At 38.3% G+C, this 27,679-nt stretch overlaps 3 protein-coding genes and 1 long non-coding RNA gene across 14 annotated transcripts in view; 2 read left to right on the top strand and 2 right to left on the bottom strand.

Moving 5' to 3' along the window:
* Nucleotides 1-419: 419 nt before the first annotated feature.
* On the bottom strand, nucleotides 420-9,639 carry LOC131786050 (uncharacterized). Of its 2 annotated transcripts, XR_010719137.1 has the most exons (6): nucleotides 9,451-9,639; nucleotides 8,632-8,712; nucleotides 8,353-8,539; nucleotides 3,680-3,829; nucleotides 1,984-2,368; nucleotides 420-857 (listed from the first exon to the last, which is right to left on the bottom strand). It is a non-coding gene; the product is annotated as an uncharacterized lncRNA (long non-coding RNA). The 2 variants fall into 2 exon arrangements; XR_009340337.2 differs by lacking the exon at nucleotides 8,353-8,539 and having other exon boundaries at nucleotides 9,451-9,635.
* A 56-nt stretch (nucleotides 9,640-9,695) lies between these two features.
* The window catches only part of LOC131795358 (uncharacterized), a 37,556-nt gene continuing 19,572 nt past the window's right edge, over nucleotides 9,696-27,679 (top strand). The window contains exons 1-14 of one of the 10 annotated variants that reach the window (XM_066174420.1): nucleotides 9,696-10,022; nucleotides 10,758-10,940; nucleotides 16,479-16,727; nucleotides 17,277-17,387; nucleotides 17,940-18,077; nucleotides 18,342-18,841; nucleotides 19,333-19,437; nucleotides 20,045-20,162; nucleotides 20,463-20,537; nucleotides 21,277-21,377; nucleotides 21,660-21,728; nucleotides 21,924-22,443; nucleotides 22,974-24,966; nucleotides 25,409-27,589. In XM_066174420.1, coding sequence (XP_066030517.1) covers nucleotides 24,052-24,966; nucleotides 25,409-25,621 — 1,128 coding nt within the window. In that variant the 5' untranslated portion in view covers nucleotides 9,696-10,022; nucleotides 10,758-10,940; nucleotides 16,479-16,727; ... (8 more) ...; nucleotides 21,924-22,443; nucleotides 22,974-24,051 and the 3' untranslated portion in view covers nucleotides 25,622-27,589. Of the gene's footprint in view, nucleotides 10,023-10,757; nucleotides 10,941-15,228; nucleotides 15,754-16,478; nucleotides 16,728-17,276; nucleotides 17,388-17,691; nucleotides 17,817-17,939; nucleotides 18,078-18,341; nucleotides 18,842-19,296; nucleotides 19,448-20,044; nucleotides 20,163-20,462; nucleotides 20,538-21,276; nucleotides 21,378-21,659; nucleotides 21,729-21,923; nucleotides 22,444-22,973; nucleotides 24,967-25,408; nucleotides 27,590-27,679 lie in introns of those variants that run through there. The other 9 variants (XM_066174417.1, XM_066174419.1, XM_066174421.1 and 6 more) reach the window with 9 other exon arrangements.
* On the bottom strand, nucleotides 13,871-15,336 carry LOC131795356 (uncharacterized). Its single transcript, XM_059112932.2, has one exon. It carries the CDS (start codon nucleotides 15,334-15,336, stop codon nucleotides 14,002-14,004), a length of 1,335 nt encoding a protein of 444 aa, XP_058968915.2. The 3' UTR covers nucleotides 13,871-14,001.
* Nucleotides 16,058-18,036, top strand: LOC131786055 (ATP-dependent RNA helicase ddx24). The gene is made up of 5 exons (XM_066173970.1): nucleotides 16,058-16,102; nucleotides 16,479-16,727; nucleotides 17,277-17,387; nucleotides 17,692-17,816; nucleotides 17,940-18,036. The coding sequence occupies exons 1-5, from the start codon at nucleotides 16,058-16,060 to the stop codon at nucleotides 18,034-18,036; spliced, it is 627 nt and encodes a 208-aa protein (XP_066030067.1).

The following is a 27,679-nucleotide window of genomic DNA, read 5'->3' as shown; positions in this document are numbered from 1 at the left end:
CACGTAAATAGTATATAATAGTCTAATTAGTATATATATTAATGCATATATTTTAAGGTAGTTCGGGACTTATAGAAAAGTTTTGAAACTTTGCATAAACAAAGATCGATACAAGTGAAGTTCAGAAATAAATGAAATAAAAATGGGGGTCACCGCGCTCGTTTTCAAAATAAGAGGGGGTAAACTTCAGCAATCTTCCGTATGTTCGGGGTGGTTTCTTTCAAGCCTCATGAGAAGAGAAGTCCCTTTTTCCACATGGGCAACAAACATGTTGCAGATGAAATACCCGTTTTATTAATCCACGCCAAGACAGATCTTCAAGTGGCTTCGACGCCAAATTGAAAAGTACTCCATTCTTTCTGAGTTAGGAAACTGGCTCCATTTACAATTCGCAAACCATACGCCACATATGCATCATATAACTTTTATTTCAATTTAATAGCGTTGAAGTCGACCTCACAAGGCGCTAGTAAATACGTAAAGTGAATATTTTCAGTCTTGAAAAAGTCACTGTCGTTACATTTCTTCGCAGCGGTTTGAACGGTTACCTGAATGGCATGAATTTTGTTGCATTTATGAACGATGACAAAGTCAAAGGCGCTGGTATTAGGACAATGGACTATCATTGCACTATATTTATCTCTAGTTATCTGCTCTATCGATTTTCTCGTATCTGTTTTACTTTGATGTCCACACAAATTTAAGTAGGATCTAGCAGCAGTGGAATCACATGCCTCTTCCTTGAAGGAATACTCATTTTTCACACATTCCTTGAGATTGCTAAATATCAGCTTCTCCCAATATTTGCCAACTAAGTTGCCAGGTCTCCCTGCAGATAGGCCTTTTATGGTATCCACCTGATGAAGAGATGGAGCCTCATTATACTTAATGCTTTGGGGCGTAACACGCTGAATGAATGATGAATGAAGCCATAATTATTTCTTTCATTTACCAAACGCAGGGATGTATCCAGCCTGGTCCACCGCGGTCAAACGTCCAACGCGGTTTTCGTTTTATTCAGTGGGATTTTATTTAATGTAAGCAAGGATGAGTAAAAAAATTAGTTCACGTTATTACCTTTTAATTTTTCTCAAAATGATGATCTTTTTTTCCGTGGAAAACTGACCAAAACTCTTTGCGCCTGATCCAAATTGTGTTGACAAATGGCGCCGACGATTCTGCGGTTCACAGTATTTAGAACTTTTTTGGTAAACTTTCAAAACGTTTGGTAAATTTTGGTAAATATGTTGGCATTATATTAAACTTTAATAAACAGTGAAAACGACTACCTTTAACCTTTAAGTTTAACTTTTGCAAATTTCTCTCGTTTGACCGCGGTTAACCAGCCTAGGAACCTGCAGATTTGTTCCCCGTGGGGCGTGGTGAGGGGGGAGTTCGGCTCCCATACTGAACTGACACTAGGGGGGCTCGGTTGTGGCCCTAAAAATGACCCCTAAAAGGCACTGTAGGTTGACTGAAAAGCTGATCGAGAATGATATCTTTGTACTCTGCTTTACATGACAAATCAGTTGACTGACTTATTGGCATCTGGTTATCGGTTACCCATTTCAGATGTGTCATGAAGAATTCGACATGTTTTGGTTGTCTGCTCATTCTTGCGCTTAATTTGTTGTTAATAGACGAGGTACTAGTCGAGCACATTTACTATAATGTTTTGCATGGAAAAAATGTTGTCTGTTTACCAAACGGGGAATCGGTAGCCTGTAACTGAAATTCTGAAATCGGTAACCGGTAACTGAAAGTCTGAAATCGGTAACCGGTAACCAGATTCCAATTAGTAATCAATTGACACCCTAAATGGTACCAAGTTAATTATAAAATTGTTTTTTTCAACAGCCCCCCTAAATAGTACCATATCTGGAATTTTACACTCAAAATGGTACGGCCGAGCCCCCCTGTCAGTTCAGTATCGGCCCCCCACCCCAGGATTTGATCGCCAGAGTAAAAAAAATCAATACTTACTACATCCAACAAATAATTAGGATTTTCCAACGTAAACTGCACAACAGCTTCTTCAATCAGAGGGCTAACGACGGATACTTCTTTCAAATCGAATCCTGGTGGTTTCAAACAAGACCAGGAAAAGGTTGATGGTGATCACTAGCCTTGCAAGTATTTATCATCGCTAGTGACCTGATGCGCACACGTTTGGACCTATCAGGAGTCTACAGTGCTTCGTCTTCTAGTACTTGTAGAATATTAGTAATTGCCTTGACCATGAAAAGTTCAACGTTACTGTTGCCTCTTAGAAAGTACTTAGCGTACTGAATGACTGTTCGAGGAACATAGCCAATGTGTGCCAGCACGTCGGTGGGCCTGGGGACAATTCCTGCTCAGTTTGGATATTCTGTAATATGACAAATATGAACGTTACAAATCATAAATGTAGTTGGTGATCAGAAGGCTTAACATCAATCTACTACTACTACTCGTTATCCGAAAAATTCGCGAAGCTTTTATTTCACTATGTAAATTTTCCGTTGTCTACTCATCGCTTTTTCAAACTTAGAAGTCCTTTGTTTCATACAACAATGAAATACAAAGGAAACTTGTAGCACTGAATAACAAAGGCACATGAATCGCGCATTTTTTTCGACCGAGCGTGCAGAAAAATCGTATATACGCGTCTGACTACCCTGCGTCGGAGCGTATGAAATTCGCCTGCGCAGCTAACGTATACGCGAGAGGTACTGTACATAGAGTAGTGAGGCCTCTTTCCTCACCGTCGATTGAACCCTCCGATTGGATTGTCGTTGCAGTTACAGTACCGACTGGAACTAACCCCCACTTCACATGCAAACATCAGTGCAAACATGAGCAGACCCAGAATCGCGAATAAGACACCCTATTTATGGATCCAGAGGCTCAAAAACCCGACCCTATTAGGCGGCACATACCTATATAGCTTATATATGGGCTTGAAGTTTGGTTGGGTTCACTTCAGAAAGTATGTTCTGCTCAGGTCTGCTTTTGGTGCAATTTTAGTGGGGGAGAGTTCTTGTCTGTGCTGTATGTGGGAAAAATTATTGCGCCGCATGTATTTATCAAACATATACAAACCTACAGATCGTTAGAAAAATATTACCTGTTCAAATGTTCCAGCTGAAAATTTACTTAGCCGAAAATTCTTTGGAAAATGTGATTTTTCCGAAAAATGCCAGCTGAAAATTGTTGTCCAAAATTTTCTACGTGACCTTTTTTTAGTAAAAATGACCGAAAATTTAGCAAATTTCATGTGTTTGTAGTGTTCGAAAATTTTACGGTGCGAAATGAAGGGGTGATTGGAATAAAGCCCTAAGTGACTTCTGATCAACTGCAAGATTCTCCTTCCAGTTTGTCTTGTATATGCTCATGTAACAATTTGGCTTCAGATCAGGAGTCACTTAGGGCCTTATTCAAAATAATGTTTGGAATAAGGCCCTAGGTGACTCCTGATTTATAGCCAAATTCTCCCTTCGTTACACGAGCATATACAATATAAACTGGAAGGAGAATCTAGCAGTTGATCAGACTCACGGCTTTATTCCACTCACCCCTTTAAATTAAACAATGCAAAGCATAGAAACCACTAACACAAATTTTAGCTGTCATACGCCATCTGAACAGCTTTACTGAAATGAATAGTTGGGTGCTCACTAAGGAAGTACAACAAACTCACCATGATTTATTTGAATAAGGCTCTGCTCCCTGATTCTTCTGGGTTGACACAATACACAATATTTAAATCATGGCAACTGAGAAGAGGCTTGTCACCACTGAATAACGAGAACAGACCATGTCTGGAAGTTGCTGCCATGACACTCCAGTTCTAGAATTAAACAATGACTGTTATAGTTGGTGGCTGTAACTGATTAAAGTATGGCCACTGAAAGTGCCTGTCACCCTTAAATACAATTATATTTTCAGAATCAACTCTACGCACATTGAACAGTTAAATGGTGAAATATTTGTTTTGAACGTCGCGTTATTGAGCTATATAGATTTAAATTTACAAAATGCTAATTAATGACGTCAACATGGGAATCATTTATTATACAACTACTTGTTTTCACCTCCAAGTAATATTTTTTACCAATCAATTGACTATCCACAGTTTATTTTTTGTATTTATCAAATTAATTATCCTCAAGCTGTATACTGCACATTGTAAGTTGGCATAGAAATAATGGAAAATTCCCAGGTTGACATCGTCTAATTAGCATTTTGTAAATTCAAAAACAAGAAATATTTCACCATTTAACTATTCAATGTGCATAGAGTTGATTCTGAAAATATCTATTTAAGGGTGATAGACACTTAAATAGAGGTTCAACTGCATACAGTTCAAACTTGGTTAAATATTCAAATTACAGGTCATTCCTCAGTATTTTGTCTGTTGCAGAGACAACATTTGGAGATATATTTTATGCCATACTTGGTGAAATCTAAATTTCATGTCTTCAATTTATCTCTTATAGTGTGGTTACCTAGAGAAGGTATACACACAGGTACTTTACATTACTCAAAATAATTTTGAGTAATGTAAAGTACCTGTGTGTACAATTATTGTACCTGACCCTTGCAAAGACAACATCAGAGAAACCACAATATTTGATGCCACAAATATAATTCAAAATTCCTCTGAATGTGAAATGCTTTTAAAATCTCTATATTTATGTTCTTTTAGACCAACATGTCTATAATGCTTACAGGGTCATGCAGTGTAGAAGTATTTGGTATTTTCATGTGACAATTGCCATTAAGCAAGTGCACACGTGTTGTGGTCACAACTGCCACTTGGGAATTGCACCTTACAAAATAATTATTACTAGTAATAGTAAAGTAAATGTGCATCTAAAAAATTGCATTGCTGTGACACATTAATACCTAATTTGGTGACTGTTTGCTGTGAATGCTGTGAGATACCTTCAAGGTTAGGCACCACTGGTAGCTTATTTAACTCAACCTAATAAAGACCAATTGCTATGAGGCTTTTGTTACTTTCTTTGTTGTGTTTGTGGATCAAAATTGAAAATGTTTCATTGGTAGATTATTTAACTCAAGCTAATAAAGACCAGTTACTACTAAGCTTTTGTTACTTTCTTTGTTGTGTTTGTGGATCAAAATTGAAAATGTTTCATTGGTAGATTATTTACCTCAAGCTAATAAAGACCAGTTACTACTAGGCTTTTGTTACTTTCTTTGTTTTCTTTTTAACGTATGCATATTAGGACCTGCTTGACAAACAATAGAATCTGTGTATAATACACTGTGATTTTGATGGTTATTTTTATAGAAAAAAGTGCATATTATACACAGGTAAATACAGTACAGTTGAACCCTACTACCTCAAACTCAAACCCATTTCCCTTGGATTTGCCCTGCTTTTCTCAGTCATAACCATTGGAACTCAGCTATCTAAAACTCCCTATCTCAAACAAAGAGCAGCATCCCTTGTTCCTGTTTCACAGACAAATTTACCCCACTATCTCAAACTCCCAGCTGTATGTCTTGAGCAAATTGTTGCTTCCCTCAAGAGTTCAAGACTAGCTGGGTTCTGCACTGTACAGTTGCTAGTTTTTGTGTAAACACAGGAAACAAACATTTCCCACTATTTTATACAGTAGAATTGTTTTAGCTAACTATAATGTCTTTTGCACATATTTTTTTAATTATAAGGTAATTTTTATCTTCCTGAAATTTGCACTGTGATCAAGAAACTCCTCTGTTTGTCTGTTTTCTACTGCAAATGTAGACAACAGACACTGATAACAACAGCCATTTCACGCAACACTACATCATTTGTGTGTACATTATACCATTCAACATTAAGCTGAGCCATTTCATGCGACGCCACACCATTTGTGTGTACGCTGTACCATTCGAATTTATGCTGTGCCATCTCACACAATGCTACACTGTTTATGTGTAAGCTGTACCATTCAAAATTACACTGAGCCATTTCACACAACACTACACTGCCTGTGTGTACACTGTGCTACTTGACACTACCCTGACCCATTTGACGCAAGGCTACACCATTTGTTTACTGTATTGCAAATGAGTGCTGAGTTATTTGCAATTGAGCTAGTCCATTTCACAATTTCAATTTCCAACTCGACATGGGCAACTAGACCGCTTATCATTTGGCTAAACTATTCATGTTTAGGGTGTTCTGTTTCATGAAGGAAAAGTAAACTGTCTATAATTTGACCATGCCATTCCTTTATTAGCTATGCTGTCCTGCAGCTGATCCTTAAACCAGCTTTGTTTTTACTGATCTATTTGACATCCTGGTATTTTTGGTGGTGACGGCCACCCATAATGATGACTAAGCCACAATCCCAGATACCATACTAGGTTGAACTCATGGCTTAAATTAATTCAAATCATGTTAATGTTCAAAGAGGGATTTTCCATAGTTCAAGGTACTTTTAAACTATGTCAAAGTAAAAGGGGGCATCTTCATTTCTGTTCTGTACTATTTGTGTCTTCATTCATTCTTGAAGTGCAAACAAACAAACCAACAGGCAGGCTTTCTTGATTTATCTTTACTGTGCAGTGGCACACGAACTCAACTAACGAAATTAAAGGAAATAATGTGTGCTAAGTGCTTTCAACAATGCACCAGACAGCAGATAGGACCAGATAATACTTTTTTTAAGTAAATCACAACATTCCTCTTGGCTGCAGAGAGATGAAATTCTAAGATAGCTAGCAAATTCACTTGATCAAATCTAGTAGCGCTGATATAAAATAATAGAACAAGAATGATGAAACAATACCTAATCAGAATTCAAAAGCCCTAAAAACCCCTAAAGCTGACTACTTCTTTCTAACTACAGGGCGTGAAATTAATTTTTTTTTCTGATAGCCAATAGGCTCCTAAATTCTTCAAAGTGGTTGCCAATTCAAAAAGAGTTGGTCGCCATTTTCAAAGACAAACAAAACCATTTTTTACACTGTCACAGTCCAAGATAGACCCTCCAAAATTAAACTAGGGAAAAGATCTTTAAAGTGCTACAAAGTGAACACTAGGATGGATGATAAATAACATTCAAGCTCACCTAAATCCAAGCTGGCATCAAGTCATTGCTTGAAATGCACGTGCTGTGTTTTGAAAACAAATTTAACGAGGAAGTTTGCCATGGATTTATCTTCGCAAATCTTTTTAATTCACTAAATCTCTCAGTAAGGTTATGATGAAACATGCTTGTCGCCAATTTGGCGATTGATTTTCAGGATTTGGTCACCAAAGTGAAAAATTTAGTCGCATTGGCACCTGTATTAGGTGCAATTTCATGCCCTGAACTAAATATGCAAATCATTATGATTATCATTTTCATTTTTCATTTATGGTGGAAAATAATTCTTACTTTTCAGATTTCATTGTTAAAACAGCTTTCTTTTCCCGTTGAAACAGGGTTTTCAGTCACGCCAACAATTTGACATCACTTTGATACCTGAGTTGCAAGGGTGCTGTGAAGAATTGGGTTGACAGGGTTGCACCACTATATTTAGAGGTATTGGAAACAAGTTTGTATGGTGTTTAAACAGTGTTCCGATGGTAGAAAGCAATTCCTTCTACTCAGATTTCACCTTTAAACAGCTTTCTTTTCCTGTTGAAACAGGGTTTACCGTCGAAAAATAGGTATCAAAGTGACAGTAAAAGCATTGTAGTCCATAAGCAAAGAAGAAGTGAAGGAATGTTATTTCTAGAATGGCTAGAATTAAACTGAGTCATTGTGTTGTGATCTGCATGAGTGGCCTAGGAACTCCATTGACAAAGTAAATAACAGCACATAAAGTTTAAATAATAAACGTAGCCTTTTAATTCTATTTGCCTTTTTTCACTTTCAGTTTTCTTGTTTTTTGAGGGAAATAAACAGGAACTTAAGAAAACTCCTAGAAAAACAGTTCTAAGGGCTTTTGCTTAAAGCGGAAAAACTGATTTGCATGTGTTCTCAAGATCGTGCATGAGATAACTGGATCTAACTGGATCTAACTGGATCTAACTGGATCTAACTGGATAACTGGATGCTCTATTTGGCATCACTTTAAGTGAAATCTTTGTGTAAAAATTCTATGGAAACACAAATTGTATAACAAGAAACTCTTCTGTCATCTCCACTTTATACCTTCTCTGCTTCCCAAGAGTACAGGGTCAGATTGTTAAAAGCTGAGTTTAGATAACTAATGGTCAGTGTCAAATCTGATTTCATATCTGAAACCTTTCATATGAAATTCAGTCTACATGTACAATTCCTTTAGTCTACAATTTGATGATTGGATGCCCAAAAAAAACTATGGTAAATTATTTTAAAAGGCTTTTAAACAAAGGATTAAACATACCCTGATTAAAATGTAACCCTGGGTTAGCACTTATCAGCCTTCGAACAACTGGGCCCAGGACTGAACAAGTTTCGATTCAAATTGTAATTTCAACAAGAAAAAGTTATGATCATTTTTACACCAACAATTCCAGGCAAAGCTGCAACATTTGCAATCTGCCTTACACCAGGAAGGAAACCACCAATACCTGGAGAGCAATTTAATTTAATTGTATAAAAGGAATAAGACAAATACAGCAAATACAACAGTATTATATTCCAAATGTTTAAAGTACTGTACCTTGAGTTCCAGCCCAGTGCTTCAGCTCATCAGACATTAGCTTTTTGAGCAGCTTGTTTATATATCTAAAATACCTTCAACCTTTAAAGAAAAAAAAAAGAAAAGAATAGTTTGAACTTTAGAGTTGAATAGTTGCAATGTACACCTCAAGTCTTGTATCTGAAACAGTATGTAAAAATTTGTCCATGGTACTAATTAATTAGAACATCCTAATCCAGTACTTATTAGGACATTCTTGCATCAACAATTTCCAGCAAAACACCACAGTCTGTAACTAGGGGAAAAGGAGAGAAATTAGGGGGGATGGCAACAAAATGGATATAATCTAGGTTTGATGGAGGAAGTGAGGACAAAATTTATTTGTCCAGTTCAGTCAACCCTGTATTAAGCAGTCACCCACGGGAATATGGCGTCTAATACAGTGCGAGTGCTTAATACGGTGCCACCTAAGACAGGTTTGACTGTAGTTCGTGAATTCACTGATTGAAACAAACAAATAAAAAAAAGAAAACAGTTCTGATATGAGAGACGTGGAGAGGGGCAGGGGGCGGGGATTTGATCGTAACGTGGGCAGAAAAGGTGGAGGGGAGGGGGAGAGCAAAATCTAGTTGTCCCAGAAACAATTTTCCTTGTGACAAAACTTATTTCAAAGAAGGAAATTACTTTGACGGATATGGCGGGTGTAAGGGGATTTATTTCGATAATTATAGCTTATTATCAACATTCTCACGTATTAAATCGTTAGACGTGTATTTTGACGCGCACGCTACTCAGCTGGAGTTGAGCTTCCGATCTGATGTTTGGCGCGCGTTCACTTACCTTCATGTTTGGGACAAAGCCTTTCTTGATAAGAAACGAAATTTCGTTGAAGCACTCAATATAAGAGCACTCCTATTTGAATGTACGGTGTTCTTTCGCCATGTTAGTCTTTTCATTCACGTTTCACAAAGGTTTCAGCTAAGTCGGTGAAGGGAGAAAAGGCATGTAGTGATAAATCAGCGAATGGCTCCTGTTTGAATATGCGCGCAGTACAAGTTCTTATCCAGTCCTTCTCTGGCGGGTAATCCATAATGGCGGACGACGTGAGAGTGTTTTTATTAATTCTCTAGGGATAAACAAAAACGGTTGTTTGTTATTTAAAAGAGCGTTTACATTCAGTTCCTCAATTAAATCTCTTTGCTCATTGCTCCATAATGGCAGAGAAGAATTCGAAAGGGAAGACGCAAAAATGGGAACCAGTAGAATTGGACGATCCTTCGTTCTTTGCGGGCGAAATGGATGGATTTGTGTCCCTTGAAGTCATGGAAGATTATTATCCAGTAGAGCTAGCAGGAATTGGTGCAGGTGGACCAGCTCAGAAGAAGAAAATAAAAGAACGGCCGCTGCAGGAGGTGAATTGCTTAAAACGCTTTAAAACATACCGCATGGTTAAATTTAGAAGATACAAATGTAAGATTCACTTCAAGCACGTGGTGAAATTACCCTTGTATTTTACGAGAAATTGGGAAAAATTTATCTTTTTAAATTTTTTTGTTTATTTATTTTTTATTATAACTCATCTTTAATTATTAAATGTTGAGGGTTGTCCAATACATCCAAATTGGTTTGAGTCGTTCACAAATCGACACACCAGAAGTTAATTAGTGGTTAAGTCATCTTGTGATACTGGAAATCTGAATAAACCGTGCCTCTTAAGGTGGAAATGTCTTACGACAAGTCGATTTTCAAGACGCTTAATAATAATCCTCAACCTGACTCAAATGGAATGACTTGTCTCCTGAGTTAGATTGGGTGTATAATTTGGACATGAGAATCAAAACTAAGATAACTGCCAGTCGTACCTTAAATGAGAAAAGAAACAAACAAATACAAAGAAAACAACAACAACACACACCACAAGAACTACATGGAAATACAGCAATTGATCAAAATCATTTTGAGAGCAGTTTGTCCTAAATTTTTTGAAGACAGCAGACTGCATTGGCCCAGGGGCTCATGCATTTTTGCAGTTTTTACCCATACATGCACAATTATGTATATCTAAGAATAGATGCTGGTTTTCTCTAGAAGTTTGACTAACGGGGAAAAAAAACTACATAGTATTGGCTTTTGATTTAAATCTTCAGGATAATCTGGAACAAACAGTTACCACACCATCCACACAACTTGAAAAAGCACAAAGAATGACCAACAGACAAAGGGAAAAAAGAAGAGGAAAAAGAAAAACAAGGCCCAAAGTAAAGCCCAGTCAGAAGAGCAAAAAAGAGTAGAAATGGTCACTGACAATAGACTGGTGGAAGATCCTCCAGGTAAGATTTAATTTTAGGAATTATGGATGGGAAATGCACAAAACAAAGTACAATTTTACTCTAATGATTGTCCTTGAATTTTATCATTAAGAGAATCAAACACATTTTGTGTAGATAATGTTATCTTGGAAAAGACATGTTTTTCTATAAGTAATGGTAATTGAACTAAGTGGAGTGCAATTTGGGCTGAAATCATATGCGTGATTTCAAAATCAAACGAGTGCACAGCGTGAGTTCGATTTGAAATCACAAGTATGATTTCAGACATGACACGAGGTTCAATTACCACTTTATTACATCCATTTTGAAATCACCCAAATACAGGACTTGGCAAGTTCAAATATTTTATTGCTGCAGTACTGAGCTGGTCTGAAATGAAATTCATCCATTTTTTTGGGGGGGGGTGGGGGGGGGAGTAAGAGTTTTGGAAACAAAAGTTGCAAAATTTGCCATGTGATACTCTTTGTCTTTCATTTTCCTGCAATTTGATCAGTTACTTTAAACAAGCCTTGAAATCTGATTGGTTGTTTTGTTTTTAGTGTAGCCACCTCATTGGCTGGAAAAAGATGTGATTTAAGGCGAAAAATGATGTGATTTAAGGCGAAAAATGATGTGATTCACGAATAAATTGCATCAATAAGAGCCAATCAGATTACAGGGACCACCAGTGATTTCAAAATGGGTGTAATAAATAATGTAATTTTACTGATAAGTTTTTTATTACTGTATTGTTATTTATTAATTAAGTGTTTATTAATTTAGATTATGAAACCTTTATAAACATATTTCATATCTATGCAGGTACAAATAACTTAGTATGTTCAACTGTAATAAAATGATATTTCCCACCAACACTATGAGTTTAAGATGCAGTCATATTTTATAGCTAAATCATTTATTTTGAATGAACTAAACTTCAGAGCCCATGGTAGATATTAGTACTTGGGAAGTCCTTGGTACGTACATACATACATACATAAGCTTTATTTATCCTCGGATTTCAGTGTAGCTTACAAGCTAGTATCTCCGATCCTAATTACTAATTTTAAAAGTTACAGCAAGAACAAGGCTAAAAAGAGAAAAAAATAATTCATAATATAATAATATTAGAATCATTAATATAATAATATAATGTAATATTAATGTAATATTAACAGAAACCGTGCACTAACAGTTTGCGCTTAAATTCACTATAATCTACAGTCTTTCTAAAGTGGTCAGGGAGGGAGTTCCAGTACTTGACAGATGAATAGCTAAAATAATTTAGACCATATGTGGTTGTAAACGGCTTAGGAAGTGATAAAATATTGGTGCCCCTTGGGGAGTAAGCAGCAGATCTTAGCTTGATTAGTTGTTTCAAATAGCACGGATATTTACCAAGATGGAGGCAGTTGAATATACAAATCATCATATTTTGTATCCTCCTGTTGGCTAAACCACACACACCTGCCTTGTCTAAAAGATCATCATAGTTCGAGTCCCAGTCCTTTAAAACAAATCTTAAAATACGTCTATTTAAGGTGTCCAGTTTAACAGAGTCCTCTGAATTACAAAAGTGCCATATCATTGAACAGTAGTGAAAATGGGGTAACATAAACGTTTTATAAAGGCGAAGCATAATTTCGGTAGAAATAAGTTTGCCAAATCTTTTGAAGACACTGAACTGATTATTTATTTTTTTACATACAGAGGATATGTGTTCCTTGAAATTAAGTTCATTATCAAGAATTATTCCAAAAAGTTCCAGGCATCTTGTGGTTGAGAAGGAGAAAGGGTAATCGGTTTTGCCAAGAACCATCCCTTGGTGTTTAGCGGGGTTGGCTTTCATCCCATTGTCTTCGAACCATTTGTTTGCTATTTGTACATCATGATTGATCCGCTGTTCCAAGGCTACTGGGTCTACGTCAGATGTGTACAGTTGGCAGTCATCAGCATAAGTGTTTAGTTTTACAGACTTAATGTGAAAGATGAGGTATTGAGGAACATGTTGAAAAACATGGGTCCCAGGACCTTGCCTTGAGGCACGCCACGCTTCACGCTCATCCAATCCGAATAAGTATCACCAATTTTCACTCGCTGCATTCTATCCGTCAAGTAGTCACCGATAAGGGCACAGCTGGATTCATGCAAACCATACGCTTTCAGTTTCGCTAGTAGCAAAGCATGAGGTACGGTGTCGAAAGCTTTTGACAAATCCATTGATATAACCGCCACGATCTCTTTATTATCTAGACTACGCCTCCAGTCCTCAGTCAGCCTAAGCAAAGATGTCTCACAGCTATGGTGCCTTCTGTAGGCAGATACGTATTCGGACAATATGTTTTGGTAAAAGTCGCCCATTTGAGCTGAAAGCAGCCTCTCGAAAACATTATTGAGCGCAGGTAAAACGGTCACTGGTCGATAATTGCTTTTGTTCAGTTCATCGTCCTTTTTAAATAAAGGAGTAACTTGACCTAATTTCCAGCGCGACGGATACTGTCCTGTCCTGATCGAGTGATTCATTATTGCAGCAATAGGACCAGCAATCGCGTTGGCAGACTCTTTTACCAGTCGCGGTGGTATTCCGTCATGACCACAGGATTTGCGGGAGTTGATTTCGAGTAACAAAGCTTCCACTTGGGTTTTATTAGTATATTAAAAAGCAAATTTGTTTCTAACAGCGAGCTTTTCATTGTTGTTGAAAATCGCCTGAATACTAGGATGCACATCCAACTCTTTTCCATAACTCTGTTCAGTAATCTCTGGAACGCCGTCCGCGATGTTGACAAAATAACTATTAAAAGCTCCGCCATTTGTTTTTTGTCTGTTATCACGACATCGTGTTCTTTTAATATTATGTCATTTGCTTGCGTGCTTTTCCTTGAATGCAAAAATGGGCGGTATGTGTCCCAAAACTCCCTTGGGTTTTCCGACTCACTTTTCTTGTCGAAGAAATTTTAATAGCTTTACGTCTTAGAGAAGTGCAAATGTTCCCTTGTCTCTTGTACAATTCATAATTAGTATCAGTTCTTTCGCGAATGAAACGTTTCCACAAACGGTTTTTCTGACGAATAGCTTTGCGTCATTGTTCATTCATAAAGGGAACTTGATTTCCCCTTATGCGGACCTGTTTCAAAGGTGCATGCTCACCAAGAATGTCTTCGTAGAGACAATCAAACACGTAGAGCTTATCGTCAAAGTCGTCAAATATTTCAGCTACTTGGAAAGGAACATTATGCAAATCATGTAGAAAATGCTGTTTATCAAAATTTTTAAGGCTTCTGAATTGTATTTTCCGAGATCGTATTCTCGGTTCCGATGCCCTGAGCATGGCAAACACAAGAGAGTGATCACTTATATTAACATGGACTACGCCCGATGACTGTATTTTTCTCAAGTTGTCAGTGAGAAAAAGGTCCAGTAGGGTTTCTGATGTCTTGGTAATATGGGTGGCTTCATGTATTAAATTCTTCAAGTCGTAAATATCAAGTAGGTTTGCCATAACTCTACCATCCCTTGGCGGCTTGTCTGGTAGTAACATATCCGAGTTAAAGTCGCCTACGAAAAAGCAGTTACCAGGAAGTATTGTGATCGCCTCAAGTATTGAAGATAGTTCAAATTTCCATAGCGATTGTGGGATAGACGCAGATGTTGGAGGTCTATAGAAACCGACGATGGTTTCCCACTTCTTAGCTATCCTCACCTTCAGCACAATCGATTCAGTCTTGTACCGTTCACGCTCACATAATCGAAGATTGGGAAGGTCTTTAATGACTTTAAAGCAGAGGTCTGCGCGGATATAGACCAATAAACCACCGCCATTATGTATGTTTCTGTCAGCCCTACACATTCGATATCCGGTGACCATAGATTGACTATCTGGAAAACTGGAATCCAGCTTCGTTTCAGAAAGTACTAAAATATCAAACTTTCCTTCTAATAGCCAATACTTGACCTCAAAGAATTTAAAACCTGCAATATGGTCCACATTAACATGTCCGATTTTAATGTTGGTCCAATGTTTCTTAATCAAGGCATCATATTCACTCCATGTTTCATCGTCGGAACATGATCCAGTAGAACTGTTGGTACTTGTGCTGGAGTTCAAACTCGAGTCCGCAAAAGGTAATTGGCGAAGAGCCTCCATACATGACTCGCAAGTGTGCGATGTACTGCCAGACGACTGCAAAATTAGATATTGCTTAGGGGTCACACCGCCGCATTTAATGTGAGACCACAACGAGCAGCAGTCGCATATGGTTGCACGGTGATTTCTAGCAATCGTCCGATCACACTCCTTGCATTTTTTACGAGAACTGTCATGGCGGACGGCTGTACAGTTCGAATAGTACGCCACTCTTGACTTCTGAAACTTCTTGTGAGGTGAGGTGACAAAATGGCCGCCGATCCGTGACATATGCCTTGGCGAAATTAGATTCAAATCGACCGAGTATGAGTTGAAATACTTGAAAAATTTATCCCCGTAATGCACTTGAACATTCTTCGAGAGCTTGAGAGAGTATAAGTTGACAGAGAACAAAGCTAACAGCGAAAAACTTAATAAAATTACGGACAAGCTCGAAACACGTCTGACCGCCATAACCACCGCTGACGCTCATAAGTAACCGAGTAACGGTACGGAAACAGCCTTGCGGAAAGTGATGAATGATGTTCTTCTTAACATGAACTCTCAGCAAGTCTAACTTAAGGTGTTCCCAAAGAAGTTCAGAGAGGACTCAGTGAACAGAGTTTTACTACACCAACCCCTATACAGACTCTCTCCCTTCCACCTGCAATATTCCACTACAGGGACATCATTGGTGCAGCAGAAACAGTGAGTTGAATCAGAGCAGTTAGATTGGTGGAGGTCTCTTTTTTTTATGTGTATTGTTTGTGTACTTGGTTTCACGACTATTTTGAAGAATCCTTTTTTTTTTTTTGGAGAGGGAGAGAGAGAGGAAAAAAATAATTTTCAACATGTACATGTGTCCACTATGATCTACACCTAGCTCATTTAGCTCATTTATGTGTAAGAAGACTTTCCCACACATTATGGCAAACAGTTTCTGTTACTTTAGAGCTGGTCTTTGACCTGAATTAATGTCTAAGTATTAAGTGATTGTTGAATAATTATAAATATGACTTTTGTAAAAGCACTCTTGAGGAGAGCTGTTGAGCTGAAAGTATGTGTATGATGTACCTCTTGAGAAAGAGAGAGGACTGACTGACTGACAGACTGACTGACTGATGGTTAAATTTTGCTCTCTTAAGAACTAATGTAATAGCTCTTCCTTCTTTATGTTGGCATTCTATATCTTCCTATTGTTGGTTGATGGAACATTACTTATACAAAAATGTGCATTACAATAAGATTGTCAAGATAAGTCCCTTCAGGTTGTAAGTTTCGTAGTTTTCATATCATTCATTGGATAATGCCTTGAAATTGTCTGTTGAAGTTATGATGAAATCACTTGGGAGAAGTTTAGCTTCCAGGAATGGCTGATTTTTGAGGAGGTTATTATTTAAGGATATTAATTAAAAAATTTATGTATTTATTAGGGTTCAGGTAAAACACAAGCCTTTGGGATTCTAATTCTCACCCACATCCTTGGCCACAAGTCCAGTCAAGAAGCAGGTGAAACTACAAAAAATACTACCAAAAATAATGCTACAAAAGCCACAGAAACTGGTAATGGAACATCCAAGCTCAAGAAACCACTCCTGGCATTGATAATGACACCAACCAGAGAATTGGCTATACAAATAAAAAATCACCTCAAACAGGCAACAAAACACACATCCTTAGAGGTAACATCATGTACTTAAATTGACAATTTGGAAGTCATCTCCACAGTTAGATTCTGTTTTCCCATTGTTAGAAACTCAATTATTACTTTATTTTAATTGGCCCAAGTCAATTTTGTCTCCTGAGCCTTCAATTTTCCTCTTTTCAGTGGAGCAGAATGCAAACCTATCTCTTGTTTGGAAAGCATTTTTTTATTTTTTGGGGGAAACATGAATTTGTAGCCACAATAGGCTTAAGCAATTTAAATAATGATGAGTTAGTGCTGAAAACATAGTTATTCCCTCAAACATAAACTCTATTGTTTTTTGGTACCATATTCTGGACTGAAATATTTATTTTATCTTCGCCCCTTCACCAGCAAAGTATATAAAAACCCTTTTGTTCAGAGAATTACAATCCTAGCCCCTATGATGTACCATTTACCCCCTACCCTCCCCTCCCTTGCCGCTCTTTCTAGTCCTGTTTCAACTTGTATTTTTTATTGGAGAAATACACACCAAACAAAGTACCTCAAAATTATTTCAATCAGTAAACAATTCCTTTTTTTCAAGATTGTTGCTGTGGTTGGAGGAATGGCACCTCAAGAACAACAGAGGCTTTTAAACAAGTATCCTGAGGTAATAGTAGCCACCCCGGGAATACTGTGGGATTTGATTTCCGAGGTAAGTACCTCATGTATCATAAGTTGTACTGATTCACTTTCTTTTAGAGATCTGAAACAGTCGACACACACTTGTACATGTAGGTATGTTTCTCATGAGATCGGTTGTCCTGTGTAGTTTTCAGCATGAATTTGGATTTCCAATGTCGTGTAAGTTTTTCCTGTAAGCATTTTCTACTGCTCTGTAAACATCAATGCCAGGCGTTTTTTTTCTTTTTCATATACCCACCGGTGAAATTGGAGTGTAGCCTCTTTCTATTGAATAGATGATTCTAGAGATATCTGCTGGCGGCGTTTAATTTCAGGGTGAAGAGAATGTCTGCCGTTTGGAGCACTTGAGATATCTTGTGATTGACGAGGCAAACAGAATGGTGGAGCAAGGCCACTTTCAAGAAGTATCTTCAATATTGGAGCTCATTCATAGAAAGAGGCAATGGACTTCAATTTCCATCGGAGCTTGAATTTCTCTCAGGCTTCTCTTTCTGAAATTAATGGTTTTCATGACTGTCAACTTGTAAACTGAAATTTTAACTTTAATGTTTCCTTTTCGCAGTGATTATGATGAAGATGAGGGAACTGCAAAGCGAAGACATCTACAGAAGTTTATTTTCTCTGCAACTTTAACTCTTCCAAAGTCGTTTAAGAGCTAGGAAAGGAAAAGAAAAGAAGATCACAAGTGAAGAAGGCTTTGGTAAATCACGGCATATTTGACTCAGAGTAATAGAAGCTAAAGATAGTATCAACGTAATTTATCAGCTATTACTGAAGGAATGAAATGATTTAAATAATCCATCATTTAAAACCCGAAAATTGCTGCTTTATGAAGTGTGTCGAAGCTTGTATTGTGTTGTTTTGCTTTTGTCTTTGTTATCTAACATCTTAGTTAAACATGATTAAGTTGACCGGCTTGTGTTCTTCCGTTAACAGCAATACTCTTTGCATTTTACATTTTTAGTGTCACTGATGGACAAAGTTGGGCTGCAGAAGAACAGTTGTAAAATTATCGATGTCACCAACAAGAGAGGAACCGTAGAAACCCTGACAGAAGCAAAGATCTCATGTGTAATTGAAGAGAAGGTTTGTAATTGTTGAGCTGACAAGGAAGAGAAAAACTTCGAGATTCAGGATACAATTTTTACTACTTTTTATTGTTGGTTTGAGCCAAATGCATCTACATGTACACCGCACTGTCTAGGAACATGATCCACGGAGCCACAGAGTTGTACCAAGTGAAATCGAAGGAGAACTACGAAACGTACAGTTCTTGTAAAAATCACCTCATTCAGATTTATTTGAATTTTCTTTCTAGGACCTATATCTCCACTATTTCCTTTCCCGGTACCCAGGCCGTACTTTGGTTTTCTCCAAAACTGTAGACTGCGTGAGGAGACTGGGCTCTTTGTGTAGGCTCCTGGACTTTAACCCGTGGGTTCTGCACGCCAGCATGCAACAAAGGCAAAGATTAAAGAATTTAGACAGGCCGGGTGAAAACTGAGTGGGATGGAAAACACAAAAATACAAAAAACAATGAAACAAACGAAACAAACAAAAACCAGAACAAAAAAAAAACCAAACAAAAAACTCAACAAAACAAAGCAACTATTAGGAACCCAATTTTGTAGACAACGTGCTATTTTCCTGTTGCGTCTTTCACGTTCTTTACTGCGCAACTTGCTTTGCGCAAAACACTGGGCGACACGCGTGCTATGTGGCCTTGGATCAGAATCATCCTGACCTTATCACTATTTTTTTTTTTATCAAAACAGTGAGTATAGTTTACGAACTAACCGACCAATGGAATTTCCTTTTTTGATAGACTATAACTGGATCGCCTTGACTGATTAAAACCCGCCCCTCTCCTCCCTCAGAGAATATTTAAAGCTAGATAGGACTCACACCAGCCAATGAAATTTTGGCTGATTCTTTTCTTGCCTGTTAAATTTAAGCAAAGTGCGAGTGGCTTACTTCTGGCAACAGATGTGGCCGCGAGAGGTTTGGACATACCAGCTGTTGAGCATGTGATTCACTATCAAGTTCCGAAGGACCTTGATGTAAGGACGTGTAAGTATGTGTGTACGGTTGGTTAGCTTGTGCAGTTGCTTAGCCTGTGCGGCAGGCGGGAACGGGAGCGATTGCTTTTTGGCGGCAGTGCTTTCATTCTCCGCGAAACTCTACCTTGACAAAAGGCTTCGGAAGTCACATTGCTTCAACCAACCATGCGTTGACCAAGGTGTGGGCTACAAGTCTCAACTGTAAGAGAAGCTCAACCAGAATGTGGATAGCAAAGTTCGAACGCCGTTGACGCCTGAATTCTTTATTTACCTCTAAATTTATTTAATTGCATATATTTAGTTATTTCTAAAACTTCATTTTCTAAATCTTTGTTTTGTTTCCGATTTGAGTTAATGTGTGAGGTTCACCTACCGAAATCAAAACATAATTCATTTCAGTTAATGAGTTTTGATTTAGGAAAAAAATTGACTCTGTTCAAATGCAGTTTATATGAGAGGAGTAGTTTGTTATTGTTTATCGTCCTCAGTTGTATCTCATTTAATAATGAACTGTTGTGTAATGTAACCACAATGTAAGTATTAACTTTAGCGCAACCATCTTATGTGATTCTGCGTTCCTAAATTCTTTCTCTGTGTTCGTTGACAGCTTTACATTCACCGCAGTAGACGGACAGCTAGAGCAAGCAGGGAGGGTCTGAGTGTCGTTCTTGTTGGCCCAGAAGAAATGGGATCATACAAGAAAATTATGAAGGCGCTTAATGGAGGTGAAGTGTCTTTATTATGTTCAACGTATCTCTTTAACAGTCAAACTCTAAAAGGTTATTTGCAAATCCCCCTCAGCTTAAGGTGCCATTCGTCTAAATTTCCTTTTTAGTTAGAAAAATTTACGCCTTAACGTTAGTATGCATATTATACATGCATACTGTTCTCTATATATTTCTTAGGGTGTTGACATGGAGAATGAATGTTATTTAAGGGCAAATCCAGGGAAGGGCAATCTGTTGGGCTAAGGATGGCTTTTTCAGTCTGTTAATTAAAAAATGACAAGTAGTCTGCTTGTGTAGGTGGATAGTTCAGGCGATGAAGAATCCACTTCGAGATTCTGCTGCAAGTACAAAAAGGAGAACAAGCGTGTTCGGGTAAGTATTTTCGGGCTGCGTTTAAAATAACCTGTGCAAGTTGGCACGAACCTTTCAGTGAAATGGTACAAACCATATAGGAAATGTTATGAGCAATTTGCGACGTTATTCGTTGTGATGCAGAAGTAACCGCTGAGTCTCCTGTTCTTGGGGATTGTTTTAATAGTAAAATGTTCTTGTCGTTGTCAAAATTTTACTTGACAGAACTTGAATTGTTTAAGTGGACTGTTAACGCGAAAACCAAGGCTTGCGTAGATGGCCAGATCTCGCGCTCCGATCACGATCGTGAAAATAAGAGCACGTGAAAAGGATCTATTTTCACGGGCGACAAAAATAAAATTTTTGTCAGGTAATTTGGAACTTTGAATCCTGAAAATTGAAGTTTGAATCTTTTGGCATTCGACGGCTTACAATGGGCCAATGTTACCCCATTTAAGCCTGTACTGCTATATTAGTCACGCACTTCAGTTCATCTGTTAAAAATACACTTTTTAGTATCTGGAAGCAGAGGGTTTTGAAGTTAAATTAACTTGGAAAAATATTTGATTGATAGAAAGTCCCGGGAGTGTAATATAAAATGATTTGATTTTTAAAACGCAACATGCACTGTGAAAAGGAGTCCTCAGTTCTCCCTTTAGGTTGATTCCCGTATAGAGAAGTAGGCCTCTTGCAAAAAGAAAATTGGTTGGGTCCTCCACTAGTGCTTGTTTCCTGAATTTGACGTCATATTCTCTTCTAGCATGATGACAACTGTGACAAGACTACAGGCAAAATACCTTATGAGAAAACCGCTGTGGTTGAGAAAGTAGACTTGACGCTCATTGATTCGCCAGTCAAAAGGTAACACTGGTGGCCAATATTATTGGTGCCCTCCTTTACGTTTCCGTACAATATATTTTATTATCAAGAGAATGGGCTTTTTTGTGCTTGTATTAATCGAAACTCGACGGTCGTTTGCTCGAGCAAGTTTTCCGGTGGCCAATGCGACCTGAACTTTCAATTAACAAAAGTTACAATCAAGAATACTGCTCTCGACTTTCGACTGGAGTATTTAAATTATTTCATACAATTCAAACAATCATACCTAATAATAAATCAGTCTGATTTTTTTTTCTTATCAAGGGTGTGCGTGGATATTGAGACGAGCGACAGCGATGAGTGCCTTTTCAAACCAGTCTTTGCATCAGAAAAGTGAGTCACTCAAAACAGTGAAGTCATTGAACGCGTTTACAAACAATTAACTCTGAAGGGTATATTTTAATTGTCTGATTATTTCAAAACGATGTCGGTGAGCGATCACCACACCTTGCACGAAACGTTAGAGAATTTTGCTCTCCCGCTGTGGCGTTTGAGAAACCTATGAAATTCTTTTACTGTCTTCCATAGAAATGTGGCTGAAAAGGTAAATAAGAAAGTGCTGACACACCAGTTGAACGACTCCAGCGATAGCAGTGAAGACGAACAAGGAACTGATTACTTGAACGACGACCCAATGTTTCCCATCTACCGACAGGGATTGCTTACGGGTTTGGCTTCCAATAAAGTGGTAGATATCCTCTTCCATCCGCCTCGAGAACTTATTGCACGTGCTGTTCCTTCCGCTGTCTCCGAAAATTCTGTCTTTGTGGTGGGAATATCTGCCCCACACATAAAGCACTTTAAAAATGTTCTGGCGACGACCTTGGTGCATGGAATCCAACTGGGACGAAACAGCAATGTATTATAGTATGATATACTATATAGTATATAGTATGATACTACCGTGCTTCCACCAAGAGGAATCCTGTTCGTAAGGCTTCCCAATCAGAATATGATGATCATGCGGCACAGGTCTATAAATGTACGAGAAGCTTCTACAGGAATGAATCCTCCCCCGATTTGCATAGGATTTTCATTTATCTGACAGGTAAGACTATTTTAACAAATAAATAACAGTGAGGTCCTTATGGAAAAATCTCAAATGGAGGCCTAGCGGTATTAACCTAGCGATAGCGAGGTCATTACGACAATGCCTCAGTTTGAGAGGTTCCTGCTACAATGAATAAACAGTTGAGGTTAGTAAGACATTTGTAACATGGATAATGAAAAAAGCTTCCGAAGAAAGAGAAAGTCAATTTAAACCAAGGGTCAAACTGCTCAAGTGAAATAAGTAAACTATGGCGTGCTCCGTAAAAGTGGTGTGTGGCCAAAAATAGGAAACAAAATTATTGACAAAAACAAAACAAAACAAAATTTTTCTATATTCGAGTGAAAAACGTTCATCTTCAAAACCTCACCGTAAAAAAATTTACGTCCTCATTAGTCATAATGTAACAAATCTGACCAGCAAAAGGGGGTTTTAATCAATACAGCATATCACACCAGTGCACAACATCTGGTTACCAAGTGTATTCAAATATCAAAACCTTTATTAATTTTCATCTTCTCCTTTTTCAGATTCCAACGGAACGATTCACGATTTTGCTCTTCTGCAATATGTTTTTGATGATAATGAACACGAAGTTAAAGTTAAACCACATGGCAATTTTAAAAGTCTTTCCAAAGAGTATTACCGCACTTCGCATACTACCATGGAGCGGTTAAAAGAGCCCGCGAAATCTGACCCTCCCAAGACGGTGTTTTTCAAGAGTATCGAAGAAAAGGGAACAATTTCAGACTTTAGAAACGCAGCTAGCCATGCCAGAAATCTAAAACAGATAAAGAACATTAAAAAAACCATGGAAGAGCAACCTGGGGATTCTACACTCGAGCTGATAGACATGCGAAGCAAGGAAACAGAGACAAAGAGAACGCCTTCGTCCGTAAAGTAGAGACCTCGTCAGATCCTTGTGTTGTCCTAACCACTGACCAGCAACTTAAGGACGTGGAAAGATTTTGCACAAATCCTAGCCAGTTCAGTATTTTAGGAGTCGATCCCATTTTCAATTTTTGGAGACTATTATGTGACTCTTACTACATACAGGCATCTCCTTCTCCGAACCAAAGAAGACAAGAATCCAGTCCGGATTGGACCAACCCTAGTTCACCACAAAAAAGAACCATCCAGATATTACGAGCTCTCGTCTACCATGATAAAGCTAAATGCAAAAACCCAAAATGTTCTAGTATATGGTACTGACGGAGAAAAGGCATTGGGTGAGGGTTTCGGTAGACCTCTCCCTTATGCCCAGCATTTACTCTGTGACCTGCATATGAAAGAAAACATAGTGTCAAAAATGAACGAACTTGGAATACGTGGCAAACCATCAGAAGTCATTCTAAGTGACATCTTCGGAGGAGATATTGGTTGTAAGAGGGTTCCTGGTCTTACAGACTCGGAAAGCCACGCCCAGTTCGTGACCAATCTGGAAAAAATGAAGGAGGAGTGGCTTTCTTTACACCCACTCTCAGAGCGCTTTGTTACTTACTTTTGTAAGTACAAAGCGGAAATTATAAGGCAAACGATAACAGCTGAATTGAGATCCATGGCTGGTCTAGGCTGGCCACCAGGTGTATACGATCAGAACGGAAATGAATGTATGAACTCGGTTCTACAAAGAGAGAAACAACTTACAAGGAAAAGGAAGCTTTCTATTCCCGAATTTGCCAGGTTGCTGCAGACGGTGGTGAAAAGACAGAGAACAGAAGAGGATTTAGCATTTATTGGCTCGGAGAGCTAAAAATGGACAAAAATTACGAGGAAGAGGGAATGAAGGAGTCTGTCTTTTACAGGAAGACGAGAGCGCAACAAGAAGCGGCGCTCAAAAAATTTCACAATCTCCCAGTAAAGACAGTTGACATAATTCCTATCGACCTGGAAAACACAAATGAAGCGGACACAATGTCACCATTGAGTTTGCCTCTAGAAGATTTTGGCATTATCCGGGTTCCCTTCAGTATTCTAGCACGTATGTACCATCGTGCATCGTTGATTTTGGCGCGCAAAGAAGAAAATATCCATCCCGATCCTGGAAGAGGGGACAATTTTCCACGTTATGTGGCAAACGAGGCAATTGATGCTCCATCGTATGCAGTTTGCAAGAAACGTACCGTGCGACGTGGAACATATTATGTGTGCAGCGGCACTTGTATCGATTTTAAAGCGTATGACATTTGTGCTCATACTTTAGCTGTGGCTGAAATGGGTCGTTCATTGACTGAGTTCGTTCATTGTTACAAGACAACGAACCAAAGGCCTCCTAACGTGGATGCCTTGATTCACATGGACCTCCCTCCTGGACGTAGGTCAAAAAAGACCAAGGCAACACAAAGAAGGAAAGGTGCTACAAATAAAAAAAGAGAGGAAGTTGTGGAGAGTTACACGAACACCTCTCCAACTGACCAATCAGCATCGAATCCGGCGTCGACTTTAGTAAGATCCTCAGGAAACAGAGGCACAGAGAAGGAAGCAGAGAAGACAACAACACAAAAAGACATAGAAGAGCCTCAGGTATGTATATATTGTAAGGATCATTCACAGTTAATACAGGGTGTAATGCGTGATTCTGTTATCTCGGGTTTTAGATCGGTGAAAGGTTTCAAATTTTTTTGTGTGATTATGCTGCCAACCGTTTGATTTTTTATATCGACTATGATCATGGTAAAGTCCCGCTATATGTTAGCTCTGTGCAAGTCGTTCTATTTCACTAACTGGTGAGCTAATTGGGTTGAACGAAATAAAAACTCTATCAAATAAAGCTTGTAGTGATAATGCGCGGCAAAACAGTCCTCCTAATCACAGAACCTTTCAATTGTAGAAATGGCCTGCAGGACTTAAGGTTTATAAAGATTTAGCATCTGGCGAGACCGTCGGCTCGTTGCATAATTCCCACGCAGCCACCGACTAATCTTGGCTGTTAACTAAAATGCCATTAATTTTATTCTATCTGCAGAGTAATAGCCCCAACACATCAACGCCGGCAGTTCAAGAAGGTAGTTTTCAGTTGAGCCTTCTTAAAAGATGCAGCCCTCTGGTGAGGTGTTACGGGTGTAAGGGTGTCTTGAAACTTAGGCGTGGTGAAGACTTTTTTTATTCCCAACCCACCAGAAGACCTCGTCATAATATCAAGCACCAGACGGGCCTATTGGCAGAATGGAGAGCATAAGACTGGACGATTAGGAAACGTATACTTTCATTGTAAGGTTGAGTGCGTCCAAAAACTGCAGCCCCAATTTATTCCCTTCTTGGTGATCATTTCGGCGGCAGTTAAGCGTGAATTACTCAAAGTTCATCGAAATCATATACAGAAAGAGCTAGGTCTCTAGAGTACATATGGGGGAAAAAAATGCCAAATTCAGGGAATGATAAATTCTCACCATTTATTAATATGTGACTGTCACTGTTTTGTTTGATGACATACCGTGTTGAATCACAACAAAAGGTGCTATAACATGTGTAGACAGAAAAGTTACCGTTGCCCATTTCCGCACAGCCCGCACACTTAAAACTTTATTTGTACAATTTGGTTTTTCCTATTAGTGCATAATATTTTGATTTGGCCTGCAGTTAGCAAACACTTATCGAACTCTGACTGTTTCAGAAATTGGAAAGTTTTCTCTCGAGTCTTTGCGAAATGTCGAAGTCGTTTTTTCATTGTCTCTGAGAGGGCTTACTGTAATATTTGCGAAACGGAACAAAATGAAAACGTGTTATTTGTGAGATTAATTTAATCGGATCGGTAATTTGCGAAAGGGAAATGATTCCTTTGTAAATTAGAAATATGTTATTTTCGAAAATGTTAATTCTGTAATTTGCACTTGTGTGAATTTAATGAATCAATGCAGAGGCCATATGAAAGAAAATGTGTGCCCTCAAGCTATTAAAGGCGAAAATGTTATTTGAAAAATTACCCAGTGCTGAAGTTGTGCTGTTTTGATCATCAATGTACGAATTGGAATGCGTGACATCACACTTAAGTGTGTGTTCATTGTATCTGAAAAGAGAAAACTGTGTCTCTGAAAAGAGAAAAGATTGCTTTGTACGATTGTACCAACAGTGATTTTATGTAGTAAAGGTATAAACCTTAAAATTGCAAGAGCGCTCGTGAATTCTATGTGCTGCTAAGTTAAGTGCTAAGGAACGGAAATTTCGTGATCTTGTCTGATAAGATGAATGACAAAAGGAAGATAGATAAATTTGATAATTACATACTGTATACCCAAAGGCAGACTGTTGCTACTAGTGGAGAAAGAAGTACTAGTACGCAGGGAGGGGTGGGAAGTTGACATACTGGTAACTGCTACTGATTTATGGAGTGTTCATTGAATCATAAAAATTATTTTGAGCGGCTTTTCGACTGACTATTTGTATGTCAAAATTTTTGCGCTAGGCCGTAGCGTTTCTTTCCATTCCTGTTTTCGATCCTCCACTATTAAGTTATACGTGTGCCTGTTAGGTCGACTTGTGCCAGTGCTAAGTGATACCGACGGGTTAGCATGAATCATCTTTCAGTTGCCTCACGTTTCCTTTTTTGTATGTGACAAAAAAAGCGAAGGAAAGCGCGATGTCTTCATAATGGTTTCACAACATGGGGTGTAATTAATCCAGCTGTCAATGAAACTCTCCTGACATATCCAAGCTCCACACAATAAAATTTTCTGGGCAGAATCGGTCACATTTACTGACTTCTACGTTTTGCCGACGGAAAATATCGGTAAGCAACAGTAGCCACTGTACTTCCACTTAGCAGATTACGTAGGTTTTTACACAAGAAGTGATTGGCAGCGGCCCAGGCAAATTGGAAAACAAGCGTACGGGAGTCGCGAGGAATGCCTGGCCGCTATTTCCGGTGTGTGTTAACTCCTTTGTTCGCGAAACAGATAAAATCGATATTTGCGCTTTCCCATCTTTCCCATATTACAAGTAAAGCAGTGCTTTTGCTCGATGCGAGAATATGGATTCCTCTTCGAAATCGTTTGCTAATTATTTTATATAGTAAAGGTATAGACGTTAAAATTGCAAGAGCGCTTGTGAATTCCATATGCTGCTAAGTTAAGGGCTAAGGAACGGAAATTTCGTGATCTCGTCTAATAAGATGAATGACAAAAGTAAGATAGACAAATTTAGTAATTACATACTGTATACACAAAGGGAAACGTGAAGCAACTGATGGTACACAAGTCGACTCTCCTTTCGCGAATTCTTTATTTATGCCTTTAAGTGT

This window comes from Pocillopora verrucosa, chromosome 11 (genome assembly GCF_036669915.1).
Source record: "Pocillopora verrucosa isolate sample1 chromosome 11, ASM3666991v2, whole genome shotgun sequence".
Taxonomy (NCBI): domain Eukaryota; kingdom Metazoa; phylum Cnidaria; class Anthozoa; order Scleractinia; family Pocilloporidae; genus Pocillopora; species Pocillopora verrucosa.
Note: the sequence above shows the minus strand (reverse complement) of the source record. Positions and strands in the feature narration are given on the sequence as shown.